The sequence below is a fragment of the Trichomycterus rosablanca genome, chromosome 5 (assembly GCF_030014385.1).
Source record: "Trichomycterus rosablanca isolate fTriRos1 chromosome 5, fTriRos1.hap1, whole genome shotgun sequence".
NCBI classification, from domain to species: domain Eukaryota; kingdom Metazoa; phylum Chordata; class Actinopteri; order Siluriformes; family Trichomycteridae; genus Trichomycterus; species Trichomycterus rosablanca.
The window spans coordinates 23,087,437-23,105,872 of NC_085992.1; the positions used below are offsets into that span (position 1 = coordinate 23,087,437).

At 39.1% G+C, this 18,436-nt stretch overlaps 1 protein-coding gene across 1 annotated transcript in view; it reads right to left on the reverse strand.

Annotated features, from left to right (window-relative positions):
- The window catches only part of LOC134314996 (brefeldin A-inhibited guanine nucleotide-exchange protein 3-like), a 63,004-nt gene that overhangs the window by 9,521 nt on the left and 35,047 nt on the right, over positions 1–18,436 (reverse strand). Inside the window, exons 23-33 of the mRNA XM_062995869.1 lie at positions 16,487–16,628; positions 16,268–16,390; positions 14,882–14,985; positions 13,718–13,862; positions 10,512–10,640; positions 10,174–10,350; positions 8,850–8,964; positions 6,537–6,639; positions 6,264–6,395; positions 4,312–4,442; positions 2,355–2,694 (exon numbers count right to left, since the gene is read on the reverse strand). Of these exons, the coding sequence (XP_062851939.1) occupies positions 2,355–2,694; positions 4,312–4,442; positions 6,264–6,395; positions 6,537–6,639; positions 8,850–8,964; positions 10,174–10,350; positions 10,512–10,640; positions 13,718–13,862; positions 14,882–14,985; positions 16,268–16,390; positions 16,487–16,628 (1,641 nt within the window). The remainder of the gene's footprint in view (positions 1–2,354; positions 2,695–4,311; positions 4,443–6,263; positions 6,396–6,536; positions 6,640–8,849; positions 8,965–10,173; positions 10,351–10,511; positions 10,641–13,717; positions 13,863–14,881; positions 14,986–16,267; positions 16,391–16,486; positions 16,629–18,436) is intronic.

Below are 18,436 nucleotides of genomic sequence, written 5' to 3' on the forward strand. Positions count from 1 at the left end.
ATTTTCCCTTAAATCTTAAATAATAGAATAGACAGTCCTGTAATAAACAATAATAAACAACAATACACAGTAGTACAGTATATAAAAACACACATCACATTTCAGTACAGTACGTGTGCTGTACCATACACCATAATCAATTTCCTTCTTTTTTATAAAATGTATCTACCAGAAACAACAATAACTCTCATATTTCCTTCTTTATTTCAATAGTGTTGTATTTTGGAGCCGCTCAGGTGGCGCAGTGGTAAAAAGACACGCTGCACCAGAGCTGGATTCTGAGTACATCGTTTCGAATCCAGCTCTGCCTCCCCGGTTCGAGGCTGGGCGGCTGTATGAGCAATGATTGGCCGGTTGCTCAGTTGGTGGGTGGGACAAAGAACCGGATGTGGGTCTCTCTCTGTCAGAATGCGATTACAATCTCTGCCGGCTGATTAGAGGCGCCTGCACAAGAGATGAGGAAGAGTGCCCTTAGGGTGTGTCTCTCCACATGCAATGCTAGGTGGCGCCAAACTCATCAATGTGTGTGGGTGGCAAAAATGCATCCGGCTGCTGCTCATGTTTCGGAGGGGATATGGGTTAGCTTCGATCTCCTCTGTCAGGGCAGGGTTCGTTATAGACAGAGAGGAAGCACGATGCAAATTGAACAATTGGATGTGCTAAAAGGGGGAGAAAAAGGGGAAAAAAAATAGTGTTGTATTTTGTAGGTGTAATTGCATGAAAGAAAGAATATTTTACGATTTTCTTCTTCTCTCTCACTCACTGTCCCCTCTGCCTGATACACAGTGACAGCTACTGGCAGAAGTAATTATACAACAACAAATAGTAATAGATTTTTTCATTTTCTCACCACTAAGCTTTCTCTGCACATTCTTTGGGGCCATTTTAATATAGAATTTTACAAAATATAAAGAAAACACAGAAGAAAACACCGTCCGCTGTCTGAATGTTTGCTCACTGTATGTACAGTATATATATATATTAGGGATGCATCGATACCATTTTTTCCCAACCGAGTACGAGTACAAGTACATGTATTTTTGTACTCGCCGATACCGATACCGATACCTATTTAGAATGATGCAATCTGGAGCATTATGGAATAGTGTAGTTGCTTGGGTTGCCATCACTAATTGTAAAAAAAAAAACACCGCACAGACATCATTGAGAAAGCTTCTGACAAGCTAACGTTAACGTTCATTAATAAACGCACGTCATTAACGTTGTGCACATCATACATGCGATGCGATTCTGCTGATTGAAATATTTACTTTAAAAGGATAATACAGTCCGATCCCATCTGAGCCGATTCTATCAGCACATACATTCGTGGTTCACCTCGGTAAATCGTAAACGACTCTGAGTCGGCTCCCGCTCTGTGGTAATAACCAGTATAATTAAGCCTGAGCTTTATAATGTAAGCGAGTCACACAAAATGTTCTGTAGTATTTGGTGTTTATTTACAACCGCAACATTCATTATAACAGTAAACACCGAGAGATGACTGAGAAAAGAAACTGCACTTAAAATGAGTCGACTCCTAAATCACTTGTATCGACACTGTGAACAGAGTATTAAAGACACACACACGTCCTATAACAGCGGTCGCTGGTTTTGTAACCGGTTATCTTCGCTGTTAGCTCTATTTTGAAGGTTTGTTGTTTTTTTTCAAACGGAACTAAATAACATTAAATGTGCGTGTGAGCGTGGTCAGTGAGAATAATTCAATCTGTCTCCCGTGGGTGAAAAATGAATTGCTTTAGTTTTAGAAGTAAAAAAATCTCGCAATGTCATACATATACATATACTTATTAACACCTGGGGCTAAATACACAGGAAAAAATTCAGCCCTGTAGCCCTGTAGTCACAGCAAGAGCTACTCCCCATCCCTCTCAGAGCCCAGAGCCACAGACTTTTTATGGGTGTGCACTGGGCTATAGGGGTGGTACACTCAAGCAGACATTTGATGTTGTGACACTACTCGATTAACCCTTAACCCACTCCTTCTGGAGGTTCTTAGTCAACCTAAAATGGCTCATCTGGGAACCTTCAGGCCATGTCTTGACCAGACGTTGAATTGGAGCAGACTTTTCCAACCCCCAGTCTATGTGAAATAGAAGCCAAAGCACTGTGTTGAGTCCTAGCAGCCACAGCTTACCATTTAATTTATGTTTCAGGATCTCTTTCTTTGCAGAGACAAGTTGCACCTTAGGGTGCCCTGTTTTTGCCTTTTAAGCACAACATGAGGAACATTTCTACACTGGGTCTCCATGGGACCAGAAAACTGACTCATCATGAAATTTTAAGCAGACAACAGTGATCACAAATCTATACTCCAAGCTTTAAATACTCACTTGAAAGTAGATGTTGAAGCTCATTGCAGATTGACGATAGAGATTAGCAGCTCCACACACCCCTGACACCTTCATAAGGAGATATTTCAGTCCAGGCCTGGTGTCAAAGTCTCGTGCGGTGCGGTAGGACTCCAGGAGTAAGTCCAGGATGATGGCCAGGTTTTGCATGGAAATGTAGCGCAGAAAACCAACAGCTTTGGGCTCGGAGACAGGTGTTAGTCGATCGTGCATATCTGCGCTGCCCGAGCCTTTGACAAACTCTTCTAGCAAGATGTCATAAAGATTCTGCAGCAGCACCTGGTGGGACAGCAGACTCACCACAATGGTCCGGAATGGAATCCTGTAAAGCAGAGCATGGAGATGCATTATAAAAAAACGTCTAAATTAAATAAACAATTGCATTTCTAGGGTTTATATATAATAATACAAGATTACATGGCTAAGAGCATGTTTAGGGTTACCCACTCTTATTCCGTACATACCTGTGTATCTATAGATGTATTTATATACATATTTGTATATTTCACAGACAAATCAAGCTGTGTAGATCAAAGAATGAGAGCTTCAGATATTAAAGCTAAAGTGACCCAGGAAAAAATGCCAACCAGACTCACTACAGTGTGCACTGATTCATACACTGATAAGTTCAAACATAAGGACCATAAGGTAATTATTTAGCAAAACTTGAGAACTTGTAAAACAAAATCTGCACTTGTATTTTCAATTGCAACAAATTAGACATATCACAACTTTAATTCTGCCCTGTATTTATGGGATAGACATTTTTTTAAAACCTGATTTAGCACTTGTAACTGCTTAATGAAGGGATCAAAACTGGGGCTGTAAAAAAGGGCTGTAAAAAAAACTCTCAACTCCATAAAGAACCGAAGCCAGTGCACCAGCGTCAGGATATTCTGCTAGTGCACCAGCGCCGAGATTTTGAACACCCCGGTTCGAATCTCCGCTCTACTACCAGTCGGCTGGGCACCATCTAGCGGGCACAATTGGCAGTGCTTGCAGCAGACACAAATTGGCCACCGTGTCTGCTGGGTGGGGAAATGCCTGGACTATGTGGGTGGGGTCTTCAAACACTGTGCAAGGACCCTGGTTAGCAGATAGAGGCGCCTGTGCAGAAACACGGGCGTAAAGAAGGGGTCCATTAGGACTGCGCGTGCAACGGAGGGCACGTGAGCAGCAAATATACCCTCCTCGAACGCAATCAGGGATCCACAGCAGCAGAAAACAAATTACTACACTAAATCAAGAGAAAACAATTGAGAAAATGCATAAAGAAAAAAGAAAAAAAAGAAAAAAAAAAAGTTAAACCAGTATATTGAATGCAGAGCTGCTACGGAACGTTTACTTTAATATCTGTATTTTTGATAATACTTTTATATAACATTAATCAACAAAATCAAATGATGCCTGTATTAACATTCAGTGTTAACTAGCTATTACACTGGTTTACAGAAGGAAGCCATTGGGAGCTCAACATGCTAATATACTGTAATAATGAATCAAGGCATCTTACCCAATTTTCCTACACAGAGTTCAGCATGAGGGAAGGAGGGAAAAAATGAAAACACATGATATGCAAACAGTCCAAAATTTGCAAAAGTCAAGTACAACATATTTACCAAGCTTTGTTTACATTGACAGCATTTAGCTGAAACTCCTATTCAGAGTGACTAACAAAAGTGCTTTCTTTGTGGATGTTTCTTTATTTATTGGTAAATCTAAAAAATGTTAGTATACATATTAGTGTTATTTTTATAAGGTGGAGATATTTTTTTAAATATAGTCTGCAAGACAGTGTTAAATCTTTTGTATTTAAATATTTTAATTATAATTAAATATTTATTTTCTAAATGATGGTGTCCATATGTCTGTCCAGTGACAGTACTGTATTGTATAATGTTTTGTTATGTTGTTATTAGAAAGATAAAAAACTTTATACCGTTTCTGAGTGTGGCCATTGGACTGCTGGTCTGCAGGAAGTTCAATGATCAGAACACAGGACTGAGCATGCTCAAATCCTTCTTTACTGTTGGGAGTCTTGGGGGAGCACTGAGTATCCAACATAAAGACCTAAAACACATAAAAACAAACCCCAAATGAAAACTCTGCTCCCAATATGAAAGGATGAAATGAACTACTGAACTTTATACTACTGAACGTAATGGAAGTTAATATTTAGTGTTAAACATTTCTGCTCAGGTAGCCGCTCAGGTGGCGCAGCGGTAAAAAGAAACGCGCTGCAACCAGGGCTGGATTCTGAGAACGTGGTATCGAATTCAGCCTTGCTTTACCGGTTCGAAGCTGAGTGGCTATATGAGCAACGATTGGCCGGTTGCTCATATGGGGGGTGGGACAAAGAACCGGATGTGGGTCTCTCTCTGTCAGAATGCGATTGCGTTCTCTGCCGGCTGATTGGAGGCGCTTACACAGAGATGGGAGAGGGTGCCCTTAGGGTGTGTCTCTCCGCATGCAACGCTGGGTGGCGCCAAACTCGTCAATGTGTGGGTGGCAAAGATGCATCTGGCTGCTGCTCGTGTTTCGGAGGGGATACGGGTTAGCTTCAATCACCTCCGTCAGGGCAGGGTTCGGCATAGACAGAGAGGAAGCACGATGCTAATTGAACAATTGGATGCGCTAAAAAAGGAGAAAAAAAAAAAAAAAAAAAAAAAAAAAAACATTTCTGCTCAGGTTCTGAACACAATGCATGTTCTTTGTCTAATGCTATGAATTATAATAATGTTGTAATAATGATAAAATTGTAATAATGATAATAATTTGCAGAAAACAATAAAAAAACAAAAATTTCTGATATCTTTTGGTACACATTGTGCTAAACTCAATTGGTACACGGTCACTATCTAGAGGTAGTTTAGGTAACTACATTTGACATACATAGCTAATTATTTTATAATAGCGTGAATAAAAAAAAGTTGGATCAAATAATCAATTGTCTTTTTTGTTTTGTTTTTCCATATCTATCCTTATTTTTATGTAGGCCAACACCACTGTTTGTTTTGTATACCTATTGTAAAATCTTAAGTTTACATGCATATGTGGGACAGGTACATCATGGCAACTTTGGGATTTCAATGATAACTGTAACTGTTATCATTCTGCAGCTCACATATTGAAAGACATACTTGTAATTTAGGGGGAAAACGTTTACGAATTTGATTTATTTTATGGGTTTACTTTGGGTTTTCTATGAATATCTGCTGTGATGGTTGACCTATAATGACATAAAACTCTGTGGTATGGCTTTGTTAATGATTAGGACTGACTGCTGGAAGTAACTTCTCTGTGCCCATATAAACAGGACCAGTCTGGCTGCACCAATTAAAATAAATAAAACAGTAGCCTTTTGCCAGGGTCAAAAAGAAAACACAAAACTTACATATAATAATGCATAAAGATTTTTTTCTGAAAGGTCAGATGTAATTCAAGAAATTTCAGACAAAACTGATCTGGCATGAATCAGTAGGGATGTTTTTGCCCAAAAGCCTATAAGTAAGGCCCTACTTGTGGTCCTAGCAATCATACGTCAATTAGGTTAGTGTAACAGACTTTTCTGTGGTGTAGTGTGCTGACAACGTTGATGTATGTGTTTACATATTGAGAGCATTTTGTCCCTTTGGGGATTCCGTAATCAATGAAAAAGTGTGTTTCTCTACACACGTGATCATGCACCAGCACAGAGACAAATTCCATTTTAGCAGTTTTTTAAATACAATTACAGTCTATCTTTGACTATACTTTGCAGAAAGGTATATTATGGGTCAAAGATCTAACCAGAGTGTTCCAAAACACAAAATTTACATTTTTGTTTCACCTCTAAAAATAAAAACTAAGGCCAGAGCATGTACAGACTGTATTAGTATTGTTTAAGATTACCTGTTGTGCCATGGCCCGAATCCTCAAGTACTCTGCCTCTGCAGAAGCAGAGTGTGTTGGAGCTGCTACTTTCACCTCACATGCATCCCCCGTGAAAGTGTCAGAACCACTCCGAAAACAAGCAAGTAGGTTCTGTGGGATATTGTACACAAACATTTTGCTTCAATAGGCCACTACATCTGTAACATCTAAAAACATCTTTTTTCTTCCTTTGTCATTTAATGAAATCAGTCATTTTCAGTTGCTGTGCTTATGAATCATAATGTGGTGTACCTTGACAGGTTCAAGAGTAGCTGAAAAGGCATCTTGTAGGGCACAACAGGCCAGCCTCCACATCTCCTCTGTAAACACAGGCCCCGCTGTCACCAGCACATACCTATATACAAAAGCACAGCCAAATCCAGTCATTTAGGTTATATAAAGAGACATTCCGAAGATAGTTGTGTTTAACTCAAATCAGCATTATCAGCATTATTTGCTATGGCCAATGCCAGATTCATGCAGACCAGCTTCCAACTTTTTCTGCTATGGCTTAGGTTTTTCTATACTGTTCCTTGTGGATTAAGGGGTGTTAAGCCTATAGGGTGAGGGTGAGGGTTCGAATCTTAGCTCTATCACACAGCTACTGTTGAGCCCTTGAGCAAGGCCCTTAACCCTCTCACCTCCAGGGGCACTGTACAATGGCTGACCCTGCACTCTTGTTTGCAAGGTGGGATATGCGAAAAAAGAATTTAATTGTATTGTACATATGTTTATGTATACAGTGGTGTTCAAAAAAATAGCAGTCCAACACCATTGACCTGATAAATCACTGTTTTTAGTAGAAATGCTATTTCTACATAGCAAAAATTTTACTTGAAAGTGTAGTAGAGTAATGAAAACAAAACAAACCCAACAATTAGGACATGCATGCCGCTCATTGTGAGTAATCGAAGCATTGATTGAAAGGGGTTTGTTCAAAATAATAGCAGTGAGGAGTTCAATTGGTGAAGTCATTCATTCTGCAGAAGAACGGGTGTCAATTTTGGCCCTTATTTAAGGTAGGAGGGTGGCAAATGTTGCACAGGTTGGTCATAGCACATTTCCTTTTGAAATACTGGGTAAAATGGGTTGTTCCAGACATTGTTCTGATGAACAGCATACTTTGATTAAAAAGTTGATAGTAGGGAAAAAACATACAGAGAAGTGCAGCAAATTATAGGCTGCTCAGCTAAAATGATCTCAAATGTCTTGAAGTGACAACCAAAACCTGAAAGATGCAGAAGGAAGCGTGGAACTACTGTTCGATTGGATCGAAGAATAGCCAAAATGGCAAAGGTTCAGCCAATGATCACCTCCAGATTGATCAAGGAACATCTGAAGTTACCAGTAAGTACAGAAGATGATTAAGTGAAGCCAATTTACCAGCAAGAACTCCTTGCAAAGTCCCGTTGTTAAGAAAAAGACGTGTCCTGAATGGGTTCAAATTTGCCAAGGAACACATTAACTGGTCCAAAGAGAAATGGCTCAACATTTGTGGACTGGTGAAAGCAAAATTGTATTTTTTTTTGGTCTAGTGGCCGTAGACAGTATGTCTGACGCCCCTCGAGCACTGAATTCAAGCCACAGTACACTGTGAAGACAGTAAAGCATGGTGGTACAAAATGATGATATGGGGATGTTTTTCATACCATGGTGTTACGCCTATTTATCACATACGAGGGATCATGGATCAATTTAAATATATCAGAATACTTGAGGAGATCATGTTGCCCTATGTCGAAGAAGAAATGTGCTTAAAATGGGTGTTTCAACATGACAATGACCCAAAACATCTTGGTTACAGACAAACAAGATTGAGGTAATAGAGTGACCAGCCCAATCCCCTGACCTCAATCCCATAGAGAACTTGTGGGCTGACGTCTGAAACGCGTTTTTTTGAGGCAAAACCCAAAATTGCAGAAGAACTGTGGAATGTAGTGTGATCATCCTGGACTGGAATACCTGTTCAGAGGTGCCAGAAGTTGGTCGACTCCATGCAACACAGATCTCGGAAACAATTGTTATGCCACTAAATATTAGTTCAGTAATTTAAACTAAAGTGAAACCTCAAACATTTTTAGTTTATAGATACATTTTTTGAGAAAAATGCTGGCACTGCTATTTTTTTGAACAGCCTAATATTCATTTTTCTTAATTTTCTGTAAAGGATGAACACAAACTGGCTAAATTTTGTTAATGTTTTGATTTAGAATTGAAAGTGTAGTATTTTCAGTGCATTTGCATTCATGGAAATAAAAGTTATTAGAATGATTTTGTGCTTTATTCACTTTTTTAAAATCACTGCTATTTTTTTGAACACTACTGTATATGACAAATAAAGGTCTTCTTCACAGTAATTCATTAGGCTCTCGTTCTCACATATTTAGCATGGCCAAGCATTATTTTTATTTATATAGGATGTCACCAGTGGGCCTGCGTAGCGTACTGTTTAAAATAAGAAAAATGTAGCATGTTTCCTAACTTTGCTTAATCTGTAAACCTGCAATCCTTTCTGGAATGATCTTGCCTCTAAAAACACAGCTGAACATCCACACACACACACACCTGATACAGGAACAGCCCACTCTGGAGATGGTCTCTGCAGGCTCAGCCACACAAGCCACCAACAGCTTAAATAAGTCCTTCAGCATCAGGTTAATAAGACTCTCATAGCCCATATCTACACCAAAACACAGACATTTACTGGTTAAAGGGAAACAGTCAGGTCCAGATTTCATTTAGATGCTTAGATCAATGCTTTCAGCTTTGTTTTCAAACAAAAAGCTTTTGACTAACAATCAATTTGGCACTAAAAATGAGAAGATCCATGATCAATAATAAGACATTCTAGGACATCTAGTGTAATTCCAACATTGATACAGGGACACTGTGTTATTGTTCTAGTTATCAAGCATTTATTTCTACTATCTATTAATGATGTGATATCTATGGTGAGTAATATTAAAGGGTGGTTTGGTGTACATGGGGCAATGTAACCACACCTATTCTCAACTGTAAACACCTGGTGAATGGTGTAAGTGTAAACACAAATGTACATGTTGGATGTAGTGACATGTAAAGCTGGCATTACACTGCGATAACCGAGGCTCTGATGCAACTTCAACTGAAAAAGTTCTGACAGAGTCAAAAATTGTGTATCAAAATCTAACAGTGTGATCGCTAGAAACCACCAAACCGAGGACAGCAGTAATAAAACTAATGTAGGGAACACAGTGACTTTGTTATATAGATTAATCAAGTGAACCAACGAACCATTATTAAAAAAAAAAAATCAACCTAATAAGTCTAGTTACATTGACATAGCAGCTGCCACAAATGCTCATAAGTGTGAAAATAATACTTCATAACTTCTGTTCTCTTTAGAACTTAAGAATTTAATTCTCTAGCCAGACTTAAACACTTCATATTTCCCTACTTGACATTTTAAATCCTGTATTGAGGCCTGTCATTAAAGAATTACAGCATATAATCTGACATTATGTGCATGTCACATGACACAGTGTAACATGTAAAATTGGACAGTATAAAATGTTATAAGACCACTTAGATCACACAAAGCAAACATGGTGCCAAATTGTTAACAGAGCTAAAAAAGGTGGTTGATAGAATGGATAAATCTTACATAATCTGACTGTATCATGTGTGTCATTAAAAAGTAAAACAAGCCATAGAGAGAGAGAGAGAGAGAGAGAGGGAGAGAGAGAGAGAGAGAGAGAGAGAGAGAGAGATGGATTCTGCTTAAACATTTTGCTCAATAAATTATTATTATAGTTGTGTTTTTTGGGTATAAATGACTGGTCCCTAATGATCACCAATGTGTTTTATGCTAAGTTGCCTGCTCTACAATGACAAATGTAGACAGCTCTACCTGAATGAATGAAATTTTGAATATGCTCCACCACCAGCTCACAAGATAGGCCAATGGCATGCTTAAAGTTTGCAGCTGCGATATCCCAGTAGGAATAATCTGCATGACTTCGCTGAAGCCACTGTGACATGACAGGAAGGAGAAGCTGGATAACTGAAAAAATGGCAAAGCCTGGTCCTGTAAAAAAACAACAACAGCACACAGGGATGTTTTATGAGTGTACCTGGAAGACCATGTTTATGTGATATCTAAAGGTGAGTATCTTGAAAAGCGCTATATAAATAAAATGTATTATTATTATTAGTAGGTGTTGGTGTTCTATTAAAGTTTTGGCTTACCTGGCGTTTTAGTGACTTCTCTGAGCAGCTCGAACAGCAGTTCCAACGTGGGTGGCTGGTGCTGACGAGGGCAGTTAGAAACAGCTGCAGTAAGCTGCTCTAACAGCAAAATCCACACCTGGATCAAACCTGCAAGAACACAATGTGATACTCAATAATTATTCTGTTAAGTGTGAGCTTGTGTGGCATCATGGTAATAGCAGAGCCTGAGTTCCAGGGGTTTGAATCCATGGATGGTCTCACAAATACATTAGGTACATAGCAGTACATGAACCTTGCCACTGGGGGGAGATGTATTATTGTACCATTAGTGCTGGCCCCAAGCCCAGATTAATAAAAGGGTTGCATCAGGAAGGGCATCTAGTGTAAAAACTGTGCAAATCCAATATGCAGACAAATGATCCACCTTGGAAGCCACTAACGGGAGCAGACAAAAGAATCATTTACTCAATCACCGGGTTCAAATCTCATTAATGATATCAGCCAGTGAGTATATATATCATATATATAAATATATATAAATATATATATATATATATATATATATATATATATATATATATATATATATATATATATATATATATATATAAATATATCATTCTGATATCATACCTGATAGGTCATGTTTGAAAGGAACGGCATGGCTGAAGCTCTGCAATGGACTGCATCCCTCTCAAGGGTTTCCTGCCTTCCACTCATTGTTACCTTATGAAAACTAACCCACCACAACACTGACCGGGATAAAGCGGCTGATGAAAATGAAATGAAAAATGATACTACACAAAGGGCATTTCGTAAAATATATCATTTACTTAAACAACATTGTAGGGCTGGGCAGTATGAACAAAAATTTGTATCACTGTATTTTTTAAGATTCTGACGGTTTCACTGTATATCTTGGTATGTTTTCTTTTTTTTTCACTGGGACTTATTCTACTCTCATAAATACACAGAATATAAAGACTTTTAATATCATCATGTATATACAGTGGGGGAAATAAGTATTTGATCCCCTGCTGATTTTGTAAGTTTACCCCCTTACAAAGACTTGAACAGTCTATAATTTTTATGGAAGGTTTATTTTAACAGAGAGAGACAGAATATCAACAAAAAATCCAGAAAAAAGTTATAAATTAATTTGTATTTAATTAAGGGAAATAAGTATTTGATCCCCTACCAACCAGCAAGAATTCTGACCCCCACAGACCGGTTATGTGCCCATGAGGCACACAAATTAGTCCTGTCCCTGTATAAAAGACTCCTGTCACAGAATCAGTTTCTTCCGTTCAAATCTCTCGACCACCATGGGCAAGACCAAAGAGCTATCAAAGGACGTCAGGGACAAGATTGTAGACCTGCACAAGGCTGGAATGGGCTACAAGACCATCAGCAAGAAGCTTGGTGAGAAAGAGACCACTGTTGGTGCGATAATTCGAAAATGGAAGAAATACAAGATCACAGTCAATCACCCTCACGCTGGAGCTCCATGCAAGATCTCACCTGGTGGGGTAAGAATGATTCTGAGAAAGGTGAGGTCAGTCGAGAATTACACGGGAGGAGCTTGTCAATGATCTCAAGGGAGCTTGGAGCACAGTCACCAAGAAAACCATTAGTAACACACTTCGCCGTAATGGATTGAGATCCTGCAGTGCCCGCAAAGTCCCTTTGCTCAAGAAGGCTCATGTACAGGCCCGTCTGAAGTTTGCCAATGAACACCTGAATGATTCAGAGAAAGCTTGGGAGAATGTGATATGGTCAGATGAGACCAAAATTGAGCTCTTTGGCATCAACTCCACTCGCCGTGTTTGGAGGCAAAGAAATGCCCAGTGGGGATGGTGTTCTTGGGGTCATATCCAGCATTTCTCTGCTCTCAGCTCCCTTGAGATCATTGACAAGCTCCTCCCGTGTAATTCTGGACTGACCTCACCTTTCTCAGAATCATTCTTACCCCACCAGGTGAGATCTTGCATGGAGCTCCAGAGCGAGGGCGATTGACTGTGATCTTGTATTTCTTTCATTTTTGAATTATCGCACCAACAGTGGTCTCTTTCTCACCAAGCTTCTTGCTGATGGTCTTGTAGCCCATTCCAGCCTTGTGCAGGTCTACAATCTTGTCCCTGACGTCCTTTGATAGCTCTTTGGTCTTGCCCATGGTGGTCGAGAGATTTGAACGGAAGAAACTGATTCTGTGACAGGAGTCTTTTATACAGGGACAGGACTAATTTGTGTGCCTCATGGGCACAAAACCGGTCTGTGGGGGTCAGAATTCTTGCTGGTTGGTAGGGGATCAAATACTTATTTCCCTTAATTAAATACAAATTAATTTATAACTTTTATTTAATGTTTTTTTTCTGGATTTTTTGTTGATATTCTGTCTCTCTCTGTTAAAATAAACCTTCCATAAAAATTATAGACTGTTCAAGTCTTTGTAAGGGGGTAAACTTACAAAATCAGCAGGGGATCAAATACTTATTTCCTCCACTGTAATGAAGGTTTTGAGTACTATAAGCTTTGCTTGGCCCCACAAAATGACACAATATATGATAGAATCAGTATGCGTGAAACAGGTGCAATAAATAAAATTTTTTTTGTTTATTTAATATTTACCCTTAGCTCTACCATTACCAAATAAAACGACGTTTGCCAACTCCACTGTACAACTTGACCACAGGTCTGTTGTAAAAAAACTTTACATATCTAAATATTTTCTGCTCTGCGGAAATAGGAATTAAATAATGAGGAAACAGTAATTGCTAACTGCTTCCAGATTGACCATGCCTTCTTTTAAAAAACCATGTGATTAGCACTAATCCGACACTGGCTTAAATGAAAACCACTGAATTTACTTCATTATATTTTAAAAATGACTATCATAATGCTGCTATTATTGGCCAAAAACAACCACAAGATTACTGAATATTCTGTGACAATAACAGCCTTCACTCTTTTAGAAAGGCTTTCCACAAAAAAAGGGAAACAAATCTAAGAAAAGTTGTGCTGATTTAGTTAAAAGGGTATTAATGAGGTAAAACCTGTCTCACAATTGAGGTCCAACTCATACTCACGTTGTTTAAAGTGAACTGAGATCAGGGCTCTGTGCTATGTGTCCGAGCACTGTTTCTCAACACCAAATCATATAGTGTACTTTGCCTTGCTTGTGCTATTCTAATCCTATTCAAGTCATGAAGTGCATAATGAGTTACCTGTGTCATCATCAAACTCGGACAGAACGCAGTCCATTCCATCATCACTGATTACAGAGCGCTCCTGGGCTCTCATGGGCAGGCTGGCCAACCGTGCACCCAAAAACACTGGCTTTAAAGGCATCTTGTAGATTTTGGCAAGCAGCTGGAACCCATACATATCACGGTTCAGCACAATGATCTGACATAATGCCATTTCAGATCTACAGTAATCAAACTTTGTATACACAATTTTAACCAAGTGCGAGTTTTACTAGTCTATGGTTCCTACAAAGAGCTCTGCAGCATATAGCCATGGATGTTGATTCTTGTGAGCAGTGGTAGCTCAGTGATTAAAGTACTGGACTAGCAATCAAAAGGTTGCCGTTCAAGCCCCACCACTGTCAAGTAGCCACTGTTGGACCCCTGAGCAGGGCCCTTAACCCTCAATTGCTCGGATTGTGTTCAGTCATAATTATAAGTGACTTTGAATAAAAGCGGCCGCCAAATGCAGCAAATGTAATTTAATATTGGTAATAATGGATTTAATGATGCAATTAATTGCTCCTGTTCCACTAGGAAACACCGGGCACAAGGCAGGAATACCGTGGACAAGGTGCCAATTCATTGTAGGGCTTTGGCCTTCCCTACACAGACATAGCCTTTGTGACATAGCCTCACTTCTGTGTAGACAGCCTACAGACAGCACCACCAAGATTCAAACCTGGATCTCAGAAGTGGTGGGCAAGTGTGCAGGCTAGACCGCCGCAATTTATTGAATTAAATTTGGTAATGTTTTATATTTACATTTGTTAAAAGAACATTATTTATGCTATTGGTTAATAATTTATATCATTTTTTATTATTGGATCTCTGTACTGCAAATTTTTTGCAGATCACTGACTGGTCAGTCATAGGCCAGTGATGGTGGGAGTGTAATCATTAAGGTATTGGACTAGCGATCAGACATTTTACAGGTTCAAGATTTACCACCACCAGGTTGCCACTGTTGGGCCTCTGAGCAAAGCCCTTAATCTTTAATTGCTTGCACTGTATTCCCAATTGTAGGTTGCTTTAATTAAAAACGCCTGCTTAATGCTGTAATTGGTTTTTAGAAAGTCTAACAATGACCTCAATCGATTCAATCCAGAGGGCTTTTAATGACGTTGGTAAATAATTAGTTACCTGTGAGCACTTTCTTAAATAATCCAAGGCTGGAAGGCACAGGTCTGTTGAACTGAATCCATTTGCATGAACACAGTCTCCTATCTGCTTATAGTCCATTTCTCCTGCACACAAACATATGCACCAGCATGTAAATAAGAAATGTTATCACTTTCCATCCTAATACTTCACAATTCCAACCCATTTAGAAAAGCAGTAATGATTGATTGTGTGTTACATTAACTACTGTTCTGTAAATACTCTAAAAGAACATACATGGCAGGTTATAATATTAAAAGACATAGGCTACATCTAGACTTTAAAAGAATTACAACATAAAAACATAACAAATAATAGATTTAATGATTAAATGAATGATTCCTTTGTGGTGCTTCTGTTAAAGGCCACAGCGAATCATTCATCTGCATAATTGATAGAGTTTTTATACCAGATGCCCTACCTGCCCCAACCCTTCTATTTATATGGGCTTGGGAGCAGCACTAAGGGTCCATGATATGTGACCCCTCGTTGGCTAGGTTCACATACTGCCATGTTCGTTCTGTATTTCTGAGCCGAGCCTGGGATTTAAATCACCAGAACTCAGTCACGGCTGTTACCAGCAGCATATCTTCAACCATTACGCTACAGGAGGTCACAAATTTATTTATTTGTAATATATTTGCTTGCATTAACTATTTAATAGATTACTAAGAGATGCATATACTTTACTGTATATTAAGTAAAGCTAAGAGCGCAAATAGGAGAACTGAAATTATAAGGCTATAATCTAAACACATGCATTGTGGTTTCTAAGCAGTGTGACACCTTTTTTTTTTTTTAATTATCTATTTTTTCCCCACTTTTTCCCCCCAACTTTTATCCCCTGATTCGACCCTTTTGCTGCTGACTGAGGACGCCACTCAACTGACTTGCGCCCCCTCCGGCACGCAGTCAGTACAGCCTGCATTTTTCACCTGCACGAGCCGAGTTCATACACCGAGAGACACTGCGCACGGAGGGTCACACCCCCCTCAATGTTATTCCTCAGCCCTGTGCAGGCGCCGTCAGTCAACCAGCAGGGGCCGCAGTTGTACCAGTTATGAGGACCTATGCTCCGACTCTACCCCTAAGCCCCTGAACAACAGCCAAACGTTGTTCATACTGCCACCCAACCCAGTCGGAAAGGTAAAGCTGAGTTTCGATACGATGCATCTAGAAACCCAACTCTGGTGAGCTAGCGTACTTTACCGCTGCGCCACCTGAGCGGCTGCAGTGTGACACCTTTAAAACAAGTGCAAAGGTGCCCTGTGCCCATTGTTTCCTAGTGGACCAAGGCCCAGTTATTTGTCTGGAAAAAAATATCCAGATGGAAACCATACAAATGTCTAAATTGTAAAAGCAACTTACCTAAACCCTTCACGAACTTCATAAGGCACATGATGTAGTCAGTCGCTGCATTGGCAAAAACCTGAATGTTGTCTGTGTTAATAAAAGCTTCAAAGACATCAAAGACAGGAGCCTGGGATTTGTCTAAAATCAAACATGTACCAGCATTGACACTACAGTTAATACACCACCAGCAAATAGTCCACACTGAAAATTAATGAATGAAGTATTTTGACTAACCAGTAGCGTATTCTCCAATCAGATAGTCCTTCATGTCACACTTGCTTCCATGTACCGTGCGTAGCGCACTGAAGAGCGGCCTCCAACCGGACTGAATCTGAGGAGAGCACAGTTCCACCAGCTCCCCAATGGATGTGACCACCTACCAAGCCATAATGAAGACAAAAAAAAGGTTCAACACTTTTGGGCATTGAGGTTGCCTTACTAAACAGCCTATAATTATGCACAACAAGTATAATAAAGCAGCTTCAGCCTCCATGGATCTGGAACCAGAACACCTCAATAGAAAAAGAAATAACACCCTCCTTAAGAGCCTAAATAACAATTGTGTAGTCCTCAGCAGCTCTAAAAACAAACAACGATTCTGAGGTGACAGCAGAAAATACAACAGATTTCAATTAGCAGTCGTTTTATTCCAAAAAAGTAAACCTGCATTTAGAGACTAGGTGTGGAAAAATAAGTATACCCTATAATTTAGTAACATTTTGAACCTTTAGCCACGATAAGTTGAAGTAAACGGTTTATCTCACTGATGCAAGAGGATGGCGTAGAGCCTATAGTACCCATGAAAGACAATACATCTTGCAAATATTTAATATGATTATTTAATATGATTTAATATTTAATTGATGCCGATTTGTCACTGGGACCATTGTTCTGTTCCAAAAACCAGTGTTAGTCAATTTAAGTATGAGGTGTTTGTTATGCTGGATTTGGTCATAACTCCACCATCTCCACCTTGGTCTTATCAGTCCAAAAGTATATTGTTCCAGAACTTTGTTCCAGTGATTTGTTCAGAAGCAATGCAAAGCTAAGTAATCATGCTGTCCATTTAGGCAAAAGCAGCTTTTTTGTCATCACCCTTCCATGAATGCCATACCTGTTTAGTCTTTTTTAATTGTGCCATCATGAATGTAAACATTTAACATGCTTATAGGGACCAGGGGGCGACCAGCATGTGATGTAGCTTTTAGGTTTTTCCTTTGATTTGTAACACATGACTGCTAATAATTATCTTAATGATAGAAAAGGGTGTACACTACATGGACAAAAGTAATGGAAAACCCTGTCCTCATCCCTACTGAACAGCTTTACAATAAAATGGCACATCAATTGATATGAAACGGCTTTTTTGACTGATCTTGTGACTAAACAGGCACAAATTCCCACAAACATCCTTCAAAGTATTGTGTGAAGAACTGGCTGTTATAACTGATAAGATCACACAGAGGTCACTTGAATACCATTTGTTTTTTAAATGGGATATCCGACAAGCTCATGGTCAGGTGCCCTAATACACTTTTTCCTCTGACCCACAACTGTAAAAGGTAAATTATAAAACGCACACCTATAAACGCACACCTATGACCACCTCACATCATTCCATATTAATACGCCACTGAAAAGAAAAAGTGAATGTTATGTTCGCCCTCATGTTGCCTAGAAACACTTAACAGACTACGTGATTTCGCGGAAGAATGCTTTTTGTAAGTGTTTTTGTAAATAAAAACATTTATAAATTGAACATTGTTGTATTTTATTATATTTTATGTTGACCTCCGTTTTATAAAAGCAATAAGCCACTCGTTACTGATAAAATCGCAGTAACGCACGGTCTCTCGTGGCTTATTGCTTTATCTTAAAGGGTAACATTTTTAATTCTTGCAAAACTAGAACTGTTTATTTAACCTAAAGTTGCTAAACTACAAACCTAACTAAACAAGGTCTGTGTCTGACAACATACAGTGTATCACAAAAGTGAGTACACCCCTCACATTTCTGCAAATATTTTATTATATCTTTTCATGGGACAACACTATAGACATGAAACTTGGATATAACTTAAGAGTAGTCAGTGTACAACTTGTATAGCAGTGTAGATTTACTGTCTTCTGAAAATAACTCAACACACAGCCATTAATGTCTAAATGGCTGGCAACATAAGTGAGT